Source organism: Melanostigma gelatinosum (assembly GCF_949748355.1).
Source record: "Melanostigma gelatinosum genome assembly, chromosome: 21".
NCBI classification, from domain to species: Eukaryota; Metazoa; Chordata; class Actinopteri; order Perciformes; family Zoarcidae; genus Melanostigma; species Melanostigma gelatinosum.
The window spans coordinates 13,145,145-13,164,110 of NC_136654.1; the positions used below are offsets into that span (position 1 = coordinate 13,145,145).

An 18,966-nucleotide genomic window follows, 5' to 3' on the forward strand; every position below is an offset into this window, starting at 1 on the left:
GGTTCTTTCTCCCATCAGCGGATTTCCAAGGGAGAGTGGTTCACGTCTATCGACGCCTGTTCCCATGGTGCATCACCACAACTTTCAGTCCTGGGTGCTTCCATTCGGACTCTCCCATCTCCCCATGGGTGTCCACAGTGTGTTACTGCTGTCCTTTCCCCCTGCAATCGCAGGGCGTGAACATACTGCCGTACTTAGACGACTGGCTGACCTAGGCGCCGTCCCGGCTTCAGGCGCCACAGGACACTGCTCGCCTTCTCTCACGTGGCCCGGTAGGCCTCAAGGTGAACATGGAGAGGCGCTACCTGAGCCCTTCTCAGAGCATAACCTTCATTAGGGTGGCCCTATGAGGGCCTGTCTGTCGCCCCAGGGCGGATGGCTGAACAGCCTTCACTTGGATGCCAAGTGGCACAGATACAGGGCAATAATATTATCGAAACAGTGTCTATTCATCTATTCACTATCCCCATGGAGGGAGTGCATATCTGGCGAACAGTGTCCCAGGAACCGAGCCCCAGGGGCTCGGTTCCATTCCACCAGGAGATTGTCACAACAGTTACCTGCCTCTCAAGGCGGGTGCAGGGTGACAGAACGGGACAGCCTGGGGGCAGTTGTCTGCTGAAAGACCGCAGGTCCAGGTTCTAGAGCTAGCGCTCGAGCACTCCCTTCCATGTTTGAAGGGAAAGCATGTGCTTGTCCGGTGGACAGCACCTCTGCTGTGATTTCCCATGAACTATCGATGGGGCACCAGATCTGCAGAAGTTGCTACGGGGATCACCGTGGCCTTCTGACTTGGGAGGCCCCCCGCCTGACCAGCCTGTGGGCAATGTACCCACCAGGAGAATGGAACAAGGTTGTGGTTTTCCTGTTCCGTTACAAGCCTCCACCGGGAGAGTGGCGGCTGCATCCAGACGTGTCGACCCACTGCCCCCACTGGGTCTCCCTGACGGAGAGGACCAGCCCTCTGGGTCAAGATGCCCTGGCTCACACGTGGCCAGAGGATCTTCTTTATGCCTTTCCACCAGTCCCTCTGCTTTTGCTATAAGCTTGTCAGAGTTCTTCCCCGACAGGAGGGATCTCCTGTCCCAACTAGAGGGTCGGATTTGGCATTCCAATCCCTGCCGCCTTCAATTAGGGGTCACGGGAGGGCCCGACCGGATGCTGAGTGGCTGCATAGAACCAGTCTGATGGACTATTCTGAATGCCAGTGCGCGGTCTACCTGCCTGCAGTACAAGAAACAGGTGGAAGCTGTTCTCCGACTAGTGTGCGGCTCAGAACAAGGTCCCAGTACAGCGCCCCGTGCCTGCTGTACTGAGTTTCTACAGTCCCTCCTGGATAAGGGCCGGTCTCCCCTGCATGGGACCTACCCTTGGTACTGGACAGCTTATGCTTGTCCTTTTGAACCCCTGGCACAGGCGGAGCCTAGATGGCTATCAGCAAGACGGTTTTCTCCTTGCTGTCAATTCAGCTCAATGTGGGGGCGAGCTGCATGCCCTATCAGTGGAAGAATCATGTCTGAGGTGGAACTCAGATGGCTTGGGTGTCACTTTCTGGCCTAAGGCAGTGTTTCTCCCAAGGGGGTGGATACGTTCACATATAAACCGGCCTATCCAGCTGGCAAAGTTGACCCCCCCCCTCCCCCATCGGGAGAGGAGAGGTCAAGGCTGCTGTGCCCAGTGTGGGCCCTCAGAGCTTATATGGAAGCCACCGCCTGCATAGTCAGTTATGGTGAGCCTAAGAAGGGCTGTGCTCCTTTTTAAGAAAAAAAGGAAAAACGGCACCTGTCCCACTGGATAGTGGAGGCCATTGCCGATACATACAAGGCGAGCGGCTGCGCTCGGCCATCCGGGGTGAAGGGTCACTACCAAGAGTGTCTCCACACCGAGGGCAAGCCTGAGTGGTGTGCCTGTGGGGGATACATGTGCGGCGGCCTCATGGGCATCACCGAGCACATTCACCAAACACTACAGAGTTAACGTTGCCACCCCTCACCCACTGGGGAGGGTTCTTGGCCAATTTTCTCTGCCGGAGCTATAAGGGGTAGTTACTGTGCTTCCTCGTGACTCTTTTGGTATAAGTCATCCAGTGTTAAGCACTGCCTCTGGCGGTCAGTAAGGATGAAATAGAACGAAAGTTACGAACGTAACTACGGTTCTATGAATCCTGGATGACCGCCAGAGTTCTTGGTCACTCGGAATCCCGTGAACTCGCGAGAAGATTCCATAGGACTGAGCTCAGGATGACACCGGAACTTATAGATGACGGTGGTCATCCGAGGTCACACGTGACTTTGTTGATATAAATATTCGACCTGCGCATGCGCGAGACGGGATACATCCAGTGTTAAGCACTGCCTCTGGCGGTCATCCAGGATTCATAGAACCGTAGTTACGTTCGTAACTTTCGATCTATGTGTGTGTGTGTGTGTGTGTGTGTGTGTGTGTGAGAGGATCTATGTGTGTGAAACGAGGGGGCGTAACCTATGCCATCAGTGATGAAAAGAGGAGGGGCCTTAGAACTACAGCTTAGAACTACAAACCAAGATGGCGGACACGAGTGACCTAGACAAAATGGCGGAGAGGTTCTGTGTGTGTAATCACGTGTGGCGGTGCAGCACGTGTGTTGGGACAATGGGGGGGGGGGGGTGGGGGCGAGAGGTTCACCCACAATCAGCAGCTCTATGTGTATGTAAGTTAAGGGAAAAAGAGAGAAATAAAAAGGGACAGAGAGGGAGATCAAAGCTCTGCTCCGATGTCGGAATGAGGGTGAGAAACAGCTGGTCTGATCCTACACAAGTCTGCCGTTTGTCGTTCTGAACTGACGACGGCTCATGCAGTGATAGCCACGACTCTCACCTCACTCACAGAGTCGATTTAATGAAGAGAGAAAATAAAACGAAATAAAATAAATGAAAATAATCCCCAAACAAAACAGACCTTTATCACTGCGGTGAGATGAGCGTAGTGTTTTCTTATCACTCCAAAACTCGGTCGGCGAGACGAGGGTCCGGCCACTGTAGTTTCAGTCTTTAAAGCGATAATACACAAACTCTACATTCACTAGCAGGAACGGATCTAATGCAAACAGTTACAGCAGGAAATACACCACATATAGCGGAGCTCCGTAGTCCGCGATGATTGCGCAATACCTCAGTATAACGCGACAGTGACTTAACACAACAAAATACGGGAATAACAACACATCAGCGAATAGGCTATATTACGCTAATGCTAAGCTAAGCTATGCTAAGCTATGCCCAGATACCATGAACCTTACTTGTAGAAGCTTCGCTCGGCGGGCCCATTTTCCGTGATGGGAAACGGTCAGTCCTCGAGGGTTGACTCGGCAGCGCGGCTCTCGTAGCGGGCGCAGACTGGGGGGGGTAACTCGGTCCTCAGGAGCGCGATTGCTCCCGGTGGCGTGGCTCTCTCTGGAGCAGACGCAGACGCGATCTGTCCTCGCTGCAGAGAGGACGATTTAACTTCGGTTGAGGCGACGTGGTCCGTTCATCCTCCCGGTAATCATCGGTTCAGGAAGAGGATTAGACGTCTTCCTGCCGGCTGTGTACACAAAAAGGAGTGGGGATACGGGATAGAAGCTATCCGTTCTCCGCTCGGATCCAGAACTCAAAATAAAACACAGTCTGTTTTCGACCAGCGAATGTAACATGTGACCTGACAGGATTTGATGAGGCCGCGGTTTCCTCGTGGCCTTCGGTTGCCAGCGTGATGCTGGAGGAAGAGGCTGATGGACCTTCTTGTGGCCTGGACGAGTCCGACGCGAAGAGGAAGAATCTCGCTGTGTTAGCTCTTATAAACCTGGTCTCACAAACAGTGGGGGGCCCTTTCTTGGCCAATGGAGGGTCAGGCTCAGGTTATGAGAGGTGGAGTTTCGCTCTGATCTCAGGTCAGGCTTTTGTTGAGGAAGGAACATGTGAGCTACTCAGCCAGCCAGGAGGTGGCGCAAGACCCCAACATCTCTGAAGCCTTTACACACCGAGGACGAGACGAGGGCTGTCCAGTTTTGTACACTACAGTGAACGTTTTGAATATGCCTGTTGCGCACAACGTGATTTGTTGATGAACAGCATCCGCCCGGAGTTTCTGCGCAGCATCTCTGTCTGTAGCGAGGTTGTCAGGCACAGTCGGTGATCACAGGTAGTGGTTTCTGTTCAGACACAGTGATGCCAAACCTGGCAACCTAACTGTGACAACAAGACTCCAGGAAACAACTCCCAGTCATTGTTCCTGTCTGACACAAATAAATAGCTTCAGCACATAACTCCCCCTAAAACCACAAATAGTAGTTTTTAGTAATTGTTTTATTATGAATCAAACAAATGAGATACATGTTAATTGCTCAGCTTCAGGGGTAAGTCCTCTAACTGTAAGAATGTGTATATATATCTCTACAAGGCCAGAGATGAAGGAGTACCTGCCGTCACAGGATGGACTCAACAGCAAAGCTGAAGAGATCCACTCCTTCTTTCTGGGCCAGATAGCTGCAATGCACTCCCTCAGCCCTCAAGACGCCAAAATACAATTCATTGGTGGGTAGTTTCCCCTTTTCTCTTCTCTTTCTTCTTCTTCTCTATTCTTCTTCATCTGCATCTTCTCTCCTTTTTCTTCTCCTCTCTTTCATCATCTTCTTCTCCTCCCTGTTCTCTCTTCTCATCTTGTTCTTCTCTCTTTTCTTCTTCTTCCCTCCTTCTTCTCCTTCTTCTTCTTCTGCTTCTGCTGCTGCTGCTGCTCAATGATGATCCTGATGATAATCGTATTTTTATGAATTTTATCCTTTGTCCTTCAGAGATTCTGAGGACCATGCCTCTGTTTGGCTCCAACACTTTCTTGGCCCAGAAGGTTAGTCAGCGTGGCTGGCCCTCCCCATGCATGATCAGCATCAGCCAGGAGGGGGTGCTGTTCCTCCATCCCAAAACACAGGTACTTTCAAATATGTGATTTTATCAGTATTAAAGATGTATATTTACTGGAGACATCCAGTTCAAAACACTTGGTGTTTGGATATTGTTCCTATCTCAGATGAATCCAGAACAGGTGTAGAAGTGAAATTTTCTTCCAACCTGCTTTGCTTCACAAAGAGCTCTTTTTTGTTAATTTTTCAGGGATTTTTGTCTTTTTTTAAAATCCTACAGAAACTCCATATTTTCATGTGTTGGGGTCGAAATGTCTCTGCTAATACTAAAAACCTTCCAGTAGCCAAAGTGAAGTAAAGTTAAAGCAGACGCCCAACCATGCAGTCGTTAACACACAGCCAGTAGCGGCCAGCTAAAGGATTCTTGTTTCTGTTTTTCTGCAGGAGCAAGCGTTTCTGATTCCCCTGGCAGACGTGCAGTCCATGTGCACCCGCCGCCCCAAGAAACGAGGCAAAGTGCCAGCTGTGGACATCAATTACAACAACCTGGGCCGACCCAAAAAAGTCACCATTCATCTCAAACAGGTAGCGGCTTTGGGCTGCACATTAACGTTTTGTAGCGTTCTTATTTTTTTGGGTACTTTTGGCTACTGCTCCATAGATTCATGCCATCAAAGTAGTGGTAACGTGGGGCGAGACATTGGAGCAACTAAGTATATGTATAATATATTGGTAATAATCCTCTTGGTCTCTCTTGCAGGCTAAGGAGTTGTGCCACACTCTTGCTATGATAATGGAAGAGTTGATCCGACCGTCTGTCAGCAGCTCCATTTCAAATCGCCAGTAGACACACACACACACACACACACACACACACACACACACACACACACACACACACACACACAGAGTATTGAGAGTTGTTGTTAATCACTGACTTTTTGTGTTTAACCTTTTTTTGTTAATTTATCTTTTTTTCTGTGTAACTAAATGGAGAGTGTGTCATTGGTGAAATGGACTGAATAGAAACTGTTGATACAGGAAATTGTGCACTGCTCTGATCAGAGAACACCAGAGGAGTACAGGAGGGATTAGAGTCATTCACCAATTATTGCATCAATAAACCTTAAAAGCCTTGAAAATTATTCCTTTTGCGAGGTAAAATCCTGAGACGTAATTGTTGAAATGCAGCGTTCGTTAATCATTGTTGGAAGTTAATTTTGTGATGATGTCATGTAATACAGGTGGGGCATTAAAGAAATATTTTTGATTTATTCAATATCATTTGTTTATTATGTATTAAATATCTTTTCTTTCAAGGAGGCTTCCAAAAGCATACAATATTTCCAGTAAAAATGGTTTCGGTTTAAAGTGGATTGTGAGCTTCTCTGTTTAAGAAGCACTCGACTTGAACGTCGTTCGGGGCTCAGCTTGGATCTGTGAGCGGTCAACATTCCTCCACTATTAACAGCAAAAGCTGTTTAAAGGGCTGTAAGCCGTTTCAGCCTTTTTGACAACTTAGGGCACTTTTTTTTAGTCCGGTTCGTCTTTAACCAAACTCTGGAGCGTTTCGTCCAATAGTCGAGGTTCGTTTCGTCCAGAGTGAAAGCTGTCAATCGAACCCTGGTGCGGACGGAACAACTAAACCGAGACCCTTTTCAAAAGTGTGTCTCAGTTCGGTTGTTTGGCACCAAAACTGTCCTGTGAAGGAATTACCTGTCAGCAGGGGCGGACTGGCCATCGGGGATACCGGGGGAATCCCCGGTAGGCCGACGGGGTTTGGGCCGGTTTCTGACATCGCCGGCCCCGACTATATTATATGCTTCACAGAACACGTTCAATTGACTCTAATACCGAAAGTCAATAATCAGTGAAAACTGTATCAACAGTATAAACTGACATTATACTACTCCTCGCGATCCGAGGACGCCATAGCACGGCTGGACACTACGGTGCTTTTAAAAACGTTTCTCCATAAGCGCGGTCTGCGCCGTGCGCTCGTGCCGGGCGACGGTCGGGGCGGGGCCGGCGGAGGTGCGAATGGCCGCCGTAGACCGGCGAAATACAGGGGCGGCTCGACTGTCACGGCGTCCATGAATCGAGAAGGACTTCTTACTGGAACTGAAACGATGTACTGGGATTAAATTCTTTGTCAACAAAGAATTTGGTAAGTGACAAACTGCGTTTGTTTTTTTACATCTGCAGTAACGTTTTTATGAATAATATTTGATGGCTCGTGCTCTTGTGTGGTGGAATGCGTGGATCCGCTGCAGGTCTGCTGGATTGATGTGCTTTGTTGTCATATGAATATATGTGACTGGTTCTTATGACTTTGTGGCTGTCATTGTGTTAATTACGTTGATTTGACTATGCGAGTTACAAAGCGAGCTCAAACGTCTGGCACGACAGTGGGATAGGCTGAAGGCATCAGTATTTGAGGAGTACACAACCAAGACAACAGAACCCGGGCCGGAGGATGCTGAAGATGAGGCAGAGATGGTTTACAAAAAGTGCTCATCTTGCAAGGACTGTCCAATCTGTTGCTACCGAGTTCTGAAGCAGTACAACCTCCTGACAGATGCATACCACATCATAGGCCTTGCATACAGGTTCCTGATTATCCTCTCTGTCACACAGGTAGCATGCGAGCGAAGCTTTTCGACGCTGAAATATATCAAAAACAGGCTCAGGAGCTCGCTCTCTCAACAGCACCTGGAGGCTTTTATGTTGATGGCTACTCAGACAGATGTTTTGCAGATGCTGGACAGTGAGAAAATCATAGACTGTGTTGCAGAAAAGAGTGAGTTGCTGCAAAAACCGTGCATTGAGTGGGCTGCGCGCCGTGTATTGAGTGGGCCGGTCTGACAGTAAATCCCGGGCCACTTTTTCCCCCCAGTCCGCCCCTGCCTGTCAGTCTGTATAACTTCATGTTTACTCCGGTTACAGGTTAATATGAGTGGGAGAGACTTGGACTTCTGCGGAAATCTCATGTTTGCTTGACATCTGGGCCGAAGTGAACAGACAGAATGTGCTGAGTGAAGTGCACAAATACAATGGCAGTTAAAAAGTAATTTGAGATAAAAAGAAAATTTGGAATAAAACCCGAGCCAACCTTTTTGGAAGTTGTTGAATCCTCCCAGTCTAACCCTCAAGACTCTTTGTCTTCATCACTACTTCCACCGTCTGAAGATGCTATTGTAGTTTAGAGACACTCTTAGTACTCCGTCATGTTATTCATTGGCTTTATCTGTATCTAACAGTGGCGGGCCGTACATTTTATACCTGGGCCTTCACTGCTGTCCTGCAGCTGAAACACAGCTACGGTTATTATTTGTTTCGTGTAAAAATGAAGTCAACACCTATAACTGCAGAGAATATGGTGAGAGTGCGTGTCCTCTCTGCTCTGACTGCAGCTGGGACTGCTGCGCGAGGCTTCTGTGAGAGTACCCGCCTGTGTGCTTTGGGGCGGCGGGGGGGCTCACCGCAGCACCCGCTGCTCGTTCACAACAGTGCAGAACGTACGTGCTTTAACGTCAGAGTCAAAACACCAGCAAAGTCGCTAGATTTGTCACTACTAGCTTTTGACAAAAAAAAGTCACCATGAGGGTTTGGAAAGTCGCCAGATTTAGCGAGAAAGTCGCCAAGTTGGTAACACTGGCACCGACTAAATATGTCCCCAAAGCAACACTGGACGTAACAATGGTTCCTATCACCTATAAAAACAAACAAAAATCCATCTTCATAAAAACAAGTTGTACAAATAATAATATATAAACAAGCATATTAAAGCTACTGCAGATGTGAAAACAAATGCATTTAACTTACCAGAGCTGCTGTTCACTATTTAGCTGCTGTTCCTCCTTTCTTTGTTAATAAAGAGTTTAATCTCACGGTTGTTCAGTACAGCCGTGCGTTTTAGTTCCAGTAAGAAGTCCTTCTCGATTCATGGACGCCAGTGAAGACAGTCGAGCTTCCATAGTTGTATTTCTTGAATACGTTTTAATGCGTTTGACGGCTGAAAATGTCCGCTCCACAGAGGCAGCAGATATTGGGATTGTCACCACCCAACACGTCAGGCTAGCCCACTGACCAATCACGTACTTGTAGGCCAGCTAGCAGGTTCTGACACATTCAAAGAATACACCCAGCATGTCAAACTAAAGATCTGATTGGTTGAAGAATATTACAATCAACAATATCGTCCCCATTCACTTAAACTGCACATGGATGCACTTGAGAGTCTGCAGGCCTCGGGCCTCTCTTCTAGAGACATAGGGGTGAAATCTGATTGGATAAAATCAGATCTCTTGACCGTCTTGAAAAAGAAAGGAAATTATTTAATAAAAAGGATTTTATTCATGAGTAGACGGACTGCAGTGGAATAAGCTTTCAAATATTCACATAAAAGTTAAAGTACAGAAGTATTAGTAACAAAATACCGAAAGTATGAGTCAGAAAGAGTTATACTATTGCTGGAATACTGGAATAATTATTATATTTTCATGTTATCATCGTTATTATGATTATATTATTAGTTTTATTATTAACATTATTGTAATTATTATTAATAATAATAACAATAATATTATTGTTAAATACCAACATTGTAAAACATTTTTTAAATAATATATTTTGCATGTAAAATCATAAATAAAATATTTTAAAAAGTAACCATGCCTCTTGAGCAAATGTATTGCAGTAAAGAGTAAATATTCACATCTGAGATGTAGTGGAGTAAAGTACAAGTACTTCACAGTAAAGTACAAGTACCTCACAGTAAAGTAATTGAGTGCATGTACAGAGCTGTCCACCACTGTTGACTGAATTAGAAGGTTAAACAGTAAAGAATGAAGACTTAGAGCCACCTGCTGGACGAAGCATGAAGCTGCTCCTCAGCCTGTAAATGTCTCTTATTCTACAGCTGCTATGACAACAAGCAGGAGTGTCACTGTTTTACTTTATTTCTAACTCGATTAATGAACAACAACACTGAACTGGCCCTCAGTGTTGAAGTGTTATTGTGAGAGTGTGGGGTGAAAACAGCTGAAACTCAGACGTCCTCTCAGGACTCACCTGCTGCTGCACTTTGATCCACTTCAGCCAGGACTCTGTCTTCTTCTCTGCCTGCAGAGAGCAGGATGCTGCTGCTTTGGACCTAAAGCAGGGATCATCAAACTCTGAATCAGTGTGTGTGTTTGTGTGTGTGTAAACATACAAGGAATTTAGATCTGGGGACACAGAAACAGATTTTTGCCAACGCTCCTACTTAGAAACAAGACAGACATGTGTCTTTGTAGTTGTTACGCATCTCTCTGTGGTTTTGTGTCTCTGTAATTGTTTTGTTATTTTATGTTTGTTTTTTGCAATTTTTGCAGTCGCTTTGCATCTCTTTGTAGTTGGTTTGTGTCTCTTTGTAGTTGTTTTGTGGCTCTTTGTAGTTGTTTTGTGTCTCTTTGTAGTTGTTTTGTGTCTTTCTGGTTGTTTTGATCTTTTTGGATTTCTTTTTTGTCTGTGGGGTTGGTTTTTTTGCCCTATTTTGATGTTGTTATGCATCCCTTTGTGGTTGTTTTCCGTCTCTCTGCTGCTGTTCTGTTCTGGATCTATTTGCTTTGAGTCTCTTTGTGGTCATTGTTTGCATCTTTGTAGTTGCTTTGTGTCGCTCTGTAACTGTTTTGCATCTTGTTGTTTGTGTATCTTTGAAGTAATTTTGTTTCTCTTTTTAGTTGCTTTCTGCTTCTTTGTGGTTGTTTTGTTTCTCTTTGTAGTTGCTTATGTTTTATGTTTCTTTGTGGTCCCGTTGAGTCTCTTCCTGGTTGGTGAAGGCCGGGGAGGTAACGGACAGTTTGGGCTCCTGGCTCTGTGCCCAATAGGCCTATTCAGTAATCAATCCAGCTAAAAGGACAACAACATTAAACAAGTTATGAAAGATGCCCGCTACATAAAGCTACTGAACCATATCTCTAAATCATCACTTGGCTTCAGGAGGACTCATCCTCGGGGATTATAGCAGGAATTATAACAAACACAACTGCTGTGATCTAAACACATTTCTAGCTAAGGCTAACTCACCAGCTAGCATAAATTAGCTTGTATTTTCGAGTTCTTGCAAATCTTACATGCTTTTTCAAAATAAAGTACACAATTTTATGGCATAATAATATGTACATACTAAAACAGATGTCCAAAAGATTACATATTTTTGTCAATTTGATACAAAACACTGTAGGTGTTTCTTCATTTAGTCTTTGTAGTGCAGCTCACTCCCACTGTGTGGGACTGAACATTCAGGTCAGTGATGAAGACGAGTTCATTATCGCACATAAACAACAGTACACTCCGGAGGACATTGTGAGGGAACCTGTGGACATCTAAAGGTGACTCAGCATTAATTTAATCAAGGAAGATTTTTATTTCCCCGTGGAAATCATCAGTCATTATTAAAACAAAACACCGAAACAGATTGTGTTGATGGTGTGCATGCAGAATAATTTTAGATCAACTTCAAACTAAATATCTGTTGTACTTTGAATATGTGTGGAAGTAAATGTGACACAATTTCATCACAAAAATAAAACAACGTGACGGGATGCAAATGTGTGTTTGTTCTTTTGCAGTTCTTTTTCAGTATTTTTATACGTTGTGTAATTTTCTGCCTTTATCACCAGTGGAGGTACTTATCTGACAGCTATAGTTTCTTCACAAATTAAGATTTCTGCTCACGAAATACATCAAATTGTAAAAGCTGAAACATAGAGTGACCGAAAATCTGCAACTATTTTGAGTTTTCACAGTTTTAATAATACCTTAACTACATGTTACTGATTATACTTAAATACCTTTACCGAAGAAATATGTTTTCAATGTAGGCTATTACAAGTAAATACAATAACCAAGCACACAGTATAAAAATACACGTTTCAAGAAGTTCTGCATCCAAAACTTTACTAAAAGGGACAGTGTGTAGGATCTGACGCCATCTAGTGGTGAGGGTGCAGATTACAACCAACTGAAAGTTCTCCAGTGTGCCAATCGTGCCGGAGGACGACGGTATCCGATGTGGAAACATGAAAAACAAATGTCCCTCTCTGGAGCAGGTGCTTGGTTTGTCCCTTGTGGGCTACTGTAGAAATATGGCGTACTGTATATAGATATAAACGGCTCATTCTAAGGTAACGAAAACACAACGATGCATACTTACAGGTGATTGATTATACACTAAAGAACACACACTTATTAATATTACATTACAGTTCTGTGAATCCCATAAATTGTACACACGGTTCCTTTTGTATAAAAGTACATAAGTGTTGCAACAAAATGCACTTAAAGTATCACAATGTAAAAAAGTACTCGGTGCGAATTTTAGCAAGTATTATTGTATTATTTGTTTTATTATTATTGATGTATTAACATGCGAGCAGCAGTCTAATATTGTCGTAAAACATACAAAAGGACCATGGATCATATTTTATACTATTATTTCTGTAGTGGTAGTAATATAAGTAGTTGTGGTAGTATTGCTGTTCTTATTACGTATATTTAAAATACATGTGTTTTGTATGTAAATCGTAATTTGAAAAGTAACTGGCTCCCAAATCAAAACGTACAACATATTTTTTCTCTGAGATGAGAAGTTGAAGTATATAAAGCAGCATACAACGGAAATACAATAGTTAAGTACAAGTACCTCAAAAAAAGTACACGAGTCTTAGATATATTTCCCACCACTGAAGCAGTTTCACCAGCTGGTAATAAAGGAGGCAGACACTGGGCATGCCCAGCCCGGTGGGGAGGGAGAGAGGAGAGGAGAGGAGAGAGGAGAGGAGAGAGGAGGCTGGATGGGAGAAGAAGAGGAGAGAGGAAGAGTGGAGGAGTTGGGATGTCTGAGAGCTCGATCGAGCCGACGAGGACCTACATGTCCACTTCACAGCATCGCGTCTGAACCAGAACCATCACTTCACACGACACACACACGCACACACACACACGAGCGCGCGTTTGGGATCTCGAGGCAGAAGCGGATAAATATGGACCGCAGTGTCTCATTCGCAGCGTCTCATCATCTCCGGCAGACAGACGCCGCTGCTGCAGAGATAACATCACATTTCCTGGTGAGTACTGGCACCTTTATGAAGCCACATCGCACCTCCGAGCTTCGGCGGAAGGAATGACGTGTTTTATATTGAGCTGCGGCTCGTTCGCAGCGTGGTGGTGGTGTTGCAGCCTCGGATGCATGCGGTGTTAAGTGCACAACTTGAGCCACGTATTGTAGAGAGAGAGAGGGAGAGAGAGCACTGCATCACAGCCAGCCGGACCTGTAGGATGCAGAGAAGTAAAGGTCGTACACCTCACGAACAGCCGCTGTCTTTGACCCGCAGAGCCGCCGCTAAGTTGCGCCCTTGGGCAGGAAAAGTTGGCACCGCGGAGTGTGTTTTGTATCTCTCTGATGTGAGTGTGTGTACGTGAAAAGGGTTTCAGATAAGTTTTGTCGGCACCTGAGGATAAGAGACACACAGGTGAATGCAGACCTGCTGTGTTTTTGAACAGTGTCTTCTAAATGAGGGGATTTGGGGGGATCTGGCTGTTTTTGTTGAGAATCATGAGATTTAATGTGTGAATGAAAGCAGGAAATAGTGATGTCTTACTGCAGTTGCTTTGTTTATTTCATGAGTTATATTTGGTTTATTAGTAAAGCATTCAACACACAAACTTTTCCATCCATTCATATACTTTTTATTTTGCACATTCAATCTAAAATAACTGAGTGACAGTTTTCATAATAGTCTGAGCCTTATTTAAGCCACATTGACTGTTCTCCAGCACATTTTATTCATTCAACGTTTTCATAATTTGTCATCATTTTAGAGAACAGTCAATCGGGGAAACCTAATAACATATTAGTTCATGTGTTTATGTGATTCCTTTGACAGACAGAAACATTTTCACGATGTCTCGTCACTTTAGAGACCAAAGCTACAAACGCGTTAGTTTTCAATGAAGATACAGTTGAATATTTGACAGGATCAGATCTGCATGCTGCTCCTGATGATAAATGACACTGCAGGAAAAGTGTCTTCTCTGCAGCTCACAGAGGACATGAGCTGCATGACCGGTGGGAGACTCTGTCAAATGCCCCCCCGCCCCCTCGTATATGTATATATGAGCCGAAGGAGCAGATCCATTCTCAGCCGCCCACCAAGGGGCAGCTGGAAGCATTTTTTACTTAATTTGTTGCAGTTTATGAATCTGGGGCTCCGTCTAGACTCGTCATCTTTTAAAGGGGAGAAAAATATTCTATTCTTCTCACCTTAGAGAAGAAAAACACACACACACAGAAAACACACATCTGTTTGTCAGAGCGTCTCTCTGTGGAACCAGCTTCAGTCCAGCTGTTTGCGTTTGTCACACTGAAGATACAAAACTTAAACGTGATCAATTTCAGCATCTGAAGTATCCGGAGAAGTTGAGGAACACGGTCAAAGACCAAATACAAAAACGTGTTCAACCATCTTGAGATGCTTTCCGAACTATCCTTCCCTGCCTGGTTCCCCCTGAAGATCTAAATATACCCGCTTGCTGACAGCACACGGATCTGGAAAGTCAACTTCTTTAGGTTGAATTCTCCATCTTTGGTGGTTTAATGCCCTTACAGCTTGATAAGCTGTTGCACTCCGCTGTACTTCCGTTGCCAAACTGACTGCCCACGCTTACGTACGTCACATAGACAGATTATAAGAAGTAGACGTAGTCATCGTGACGTCACCCCATTGTGTTTGTGGACTGATGTTTTAAACAGAAGTGACCATATTAGGAATGCAAAGGAGTGACGTTTAGATGCCGCATACAGCTGAGACCTGTCCATCACAGTAAGCCCCGCCCTAAACCCTGCTTTATGGTCTCTTTGACTGTAAATGAACCATCATTTACGAAATGAACATCATGCTGTATTGAAGAAGACTTGAAACTAGCTTCACTCTGCAGAACCATGCGGCAACCTTCGGTTCTGAAGAGTGAAGCCAATGCTTCATGTCTTAAAGCTGCATTCTCTCTAATGGCCATCAGGGGGCGACTCCTCTGGTTGTATAGAAGTCTATGAGAAAATGACTCTACTTCTCTCTTGATTTATTACCTCAGTAAACATTGTAAACATGAGTTTATGGTCTCAATCTCTAGTTTCAAGTCTTCTTCAATACAGCATGATGTTCATTTAGTACATGATGGTCCATTTAGAGTCACACAGACCATAAAGCAGGGGATGCTTTAGGGCGGGGCTACACAGTGATTGACAGGTCTCTACCAGAGAGTATACAGCGTCTCTACGTCACTCCTCAGTCCAAATATGGTCACTTCCTGTTCACTGGTTGTGAAAAACAAAAACATGGCGACGGACGTAATCCAAGATGGCGACAGCGAAATCGCCGAACTCAAGGCTTCAAAACGACAGTCTACAAACTAATGAGTGACGTCACGATGACTACGTCCACTTCCTATATACAGTTTGTGGGCAGAACTAGAGGTTGCCGCCTCCTACATCTTCATCGGATACAAACTTTTAGAAGCGGCTGTATCTGCTTTTCTCCTGCCATAACAACATCCACATAGAGCGTCATAGTTATAGGACCGCCAACCAAGCTGTATTTGACGACCTGGGCCTCGTTTTGTACCTTACCGAACGTAACAAAGAGGTTCCTCTTCACACATCAGGCGTTGATACCCACACAATACTTATCAGTACTTACATTCACTGTTGGTCTTGCTTTTCTCATTACATACATTGAAAATAAATACAGAAACACCAGCAGGCTTTTCCTTTCGTCGGAGGATAAAAGGTTGTGTTGTCGGAGGCCGGACACAGATGTCTGTGTGCGAGCTGTGAAAACAAAATGGTTAGCACTAACAATGTTTGGTCCCCATCGCCTCTCATTGGAAGACTGAGCCCTCTTGCTACACTCGTGTTGTTAATGCTGCTGAGAAAACAGCATTAGTGAATTGTCTTGAATTGCCGTTTCTGTCTCCTTTACTTCTTCCTACACTCTCTCACCAGGCCGTCTTCACTGCCTCTGTCATCATTTTCTCACAGCTTTTGTTTGGCGTTTTGTTTTCAAAGAAGACGGCCTCGCTGAAGCCGGTGAAGCCGTGGTGAGGAACTATAGGGTTTATTTTCTGCTCATAATATCTCGCGCTGAAAGCCAATGGATGCGAGGTGTGATAGTGGGAGTATTTAGGAGGTGAGAAAGGGCCTTTTTTCCTAGCATTTGTGTGATGATGGCGAGCATTTTACAATCCTGCTGCGTGTCCGTATAATGAGCGGCCGTCTGCTGCTAGCTGCTTCCAATCTGTGAGGCTGTTTTTTCCCTGTATGTTGGCTGCGGTGCAGATGGAGCGCTTTGCGGCGGCCTGGATCCGGTGTGATTAATGAAACGCAAATCTGTTGTAGAAGCGCTTTCCCCCCCCCCCCCCCCCCCCCCCCCACTCCTCGTTACATGGCGAAAACGCCTTCACACCGATCACTCAGAATACAATATGAGTATGGGGGATATACAGGATTCAGTCTTGGCTGTTTGGTAACATTTCCTTGCCAGTAATTGATTTTTGTTCTGATGCTCGATAGCCCACAATGTCCTGCTAAGTGTTCCAGCAGCAAGCGATAGCTCAGTAGAGGAGTAGTTGCATAAATCACAAGCTCTGTAATGCACCTCTAAATGTTTTGACTGTTTAGATTCAGGTAAAAGAAAATACCTGCTGTGAAGGGAAGATTCCAGCATTGTTGGATGGTGGAATAACTTTGGTTGAATATATTCGTGTTATGTTTACATTTTACAGGAAGAGGAAGAGACAGATGTTTTATGAATGAAAATACAGAAAAATAGACACATATTTCACATATACCAAGAGATAAATGAACAGGTGGAATAGAGACACCAGATAATAACTTGGATTGTGTCTTTATGGCTTTAATCCTAGATGGACATATTGTCCATGTGTTTTTGCACTGTCAATTTTTGTTATACTAAACATTCAACCAGTGATAAACTTCAGCATAAAGAACAATTGTACTGTAGAAAGAAATAGTGATCCAGCAGCTCACATAAAACATGGATGCACACAGGAATGAAGACATTTCGGATCCGTTCACATGTCATGTTTGTTTGCATCCGTCAAATCCATTGTCAACATCGACGTTCTGACGTAGTGAAATGGCGATGAGATAAATCAACATTGATCCACATCCTCGCATATGTAGCTAAACTCACTAGCATGCGGCTAGTTAGCTGGTTAGCTGAAATGTTGCCCCAGAAGTAGATGTAGCATTTAGCTACATCAGCTAATCCAGGTGTTTACGCTCGCTCAGATTCAACAAAAAAAACAATAATTGAGCATTTGAAAGAATTTATGTAAACATTTATTTATTTGGAAAGATTTAGGATTGATTGTTCCAATCACAGTGTTTTGTTGGAGTCACGTTTCCCAGAATCTTTTAAGAATTGTGGCAATTGTAAAAATGACAATTGTTGACGAACAAATATCAAGAAAACTTTTATAAAAGACAAAGAAATGAATACAATACAATCAAATATATAGAAATGGTCAATTAGCTCTGAATGGGCACAATTAAATGATGAAGAAGACCTAGGATGAAACATGGCGTAAAATATTGACTTAACAATGATTCACATTTGAGAAGCTGGAACCAGTGGCTGTTAATTGCTTAGCAAAATTGGTACCGGTTTATTATTTAAATTGTAGGCTTCTGTATATTGTGAGTTGTATACAGTTGTGAGTGAAGGACATGCACTGAAAGAAAGAGGAGATCCTTCTCTTATCCCACCGAGGAGTTTATTTTTAAAAACCCTTCAATCGACGAGTGCCATTGTTTGTCTCTGCAGGACTCTCAAGTTCACCCACAAAGATCGCCGTTGACCGACGGAGGCTATCGACATCATCTTTTAATTTGATTGTCCTTAACGTTGTTTGTCTGGAATAGGACATCAGTCACGATGTCGTTCGTTTTTTTTCGTACCGGCTGCTTGAAAGCCACATCTGCCTCAAGACTGCTGACACAGCTGTTCCTTAAAAGCTGGCTCGGTGCTGCTTGGTGCAGTCTGCAGAGATGGGATGGTGCTGATCTCCGCCTGTCACCTTCACCTGTTTCACCCACACAGAGGGAAACTGTTGACTTTAGTGCTTTGTTGAACCAGACGTATGGGACAAAACACTTAACTGCTATCGATCTGTGTGCTTTACAGGTGCAACTATCACCACAATTACTTAAAACTCAAGATTATGTCATTAAGAGACAAATGATGACGTATTTTTGTAGGCCAACAGGAAGTTAGGATCTCAACGGTTCCCTCCAGGCGGCAACCTCCGGTTCTGCCGAGTGAAGCCGTTGCGGAAGTGTTTTAAAACTTGCATTCTCTCTACTGACCAGCAGGGGGCGACTCCTCCAATGGCAAAAATAGATCAGATTGTATAGAAGTCCAGCAGAGCAGTGCAGATCTGTCCCACCAGCACAGCCAGCCTCCCCTCCCCGGCCAACAACGCTCACACTCAGCCAGTTAGCAGGCTTGTAGCCATTAGACCCCCCACCCTCCTCCCCCTTTCCCTCCCCTCTTGCCTCTTTCACATACATGCTGAGTCAGTGTGGAGAAGTCAGTGCCAGTATGGGGAGGAAGGAAGGGAATGTGCATGAAGACAGTGAGGGGAATGCTTTAAAGGTACAAACTGGACCCGTTTCCATGAGGGACGCAGGTCAAAATAAATGTTGCTTTTTTGGGGGCGGGGGGGGGATGTCGTGTGCTGTACAGATTTTAAAGCCGTCTGAAGCAAATTTGCGATACCAGGCGGCAACGTCCAGATCTGAAAAGTGTCTTCGAATCTTCGAATCTTGCATTCTCTTGAATGACCACCAGACTCCTCTGGTTGTACAGAAGTCTATGAGAAAATGACTCTACTTCTCTCTTGATTTATTCCCTCAGTAAACATTGTAAACATGAGTTGATGGTCTCAATCTCTAGTTTCAAGTCTTCTTCAATACAGCATGATGTTCATTTTGTGAATGATGGTTCATTTAGAGTCAAACAGACCATAAA

General features: G+C 44.6%; 1 protein-coding gene across 1 annotated transcript in view; it reads left to right on the plus strand.

Moving 5' to 3' along the window:
- The window catches only part of myo15b (myosin XVB), a gene marked incomplete at both ends in the record, with an annotated part of 81,182 nt that extends 75,462 nt beyond the window's left edge, over positions 1-5,720 (plus strand). The window contains 4 exons of the mRNA XM_079292657.1: positions 4,417-4,550; positions 4,808-4,941; positions 5,318-5,458; positions 5,634-5,720. Of these exons, the coding sequence (XP_079148783.1) occupies positions 4,417-4,550; positions 4,808-4,941; positions 5,318-5,458; positions 5,634-5,720 (496 nt within the window). The remainder of the gene's footprint in view (positions 1-4,416; positions 4,551-4,807; positions 4,942-5,317; positions 5,459-5,633) is intronic.
- Positions 5,721-18,966: the final 13,246 nt, after the last annotated feature.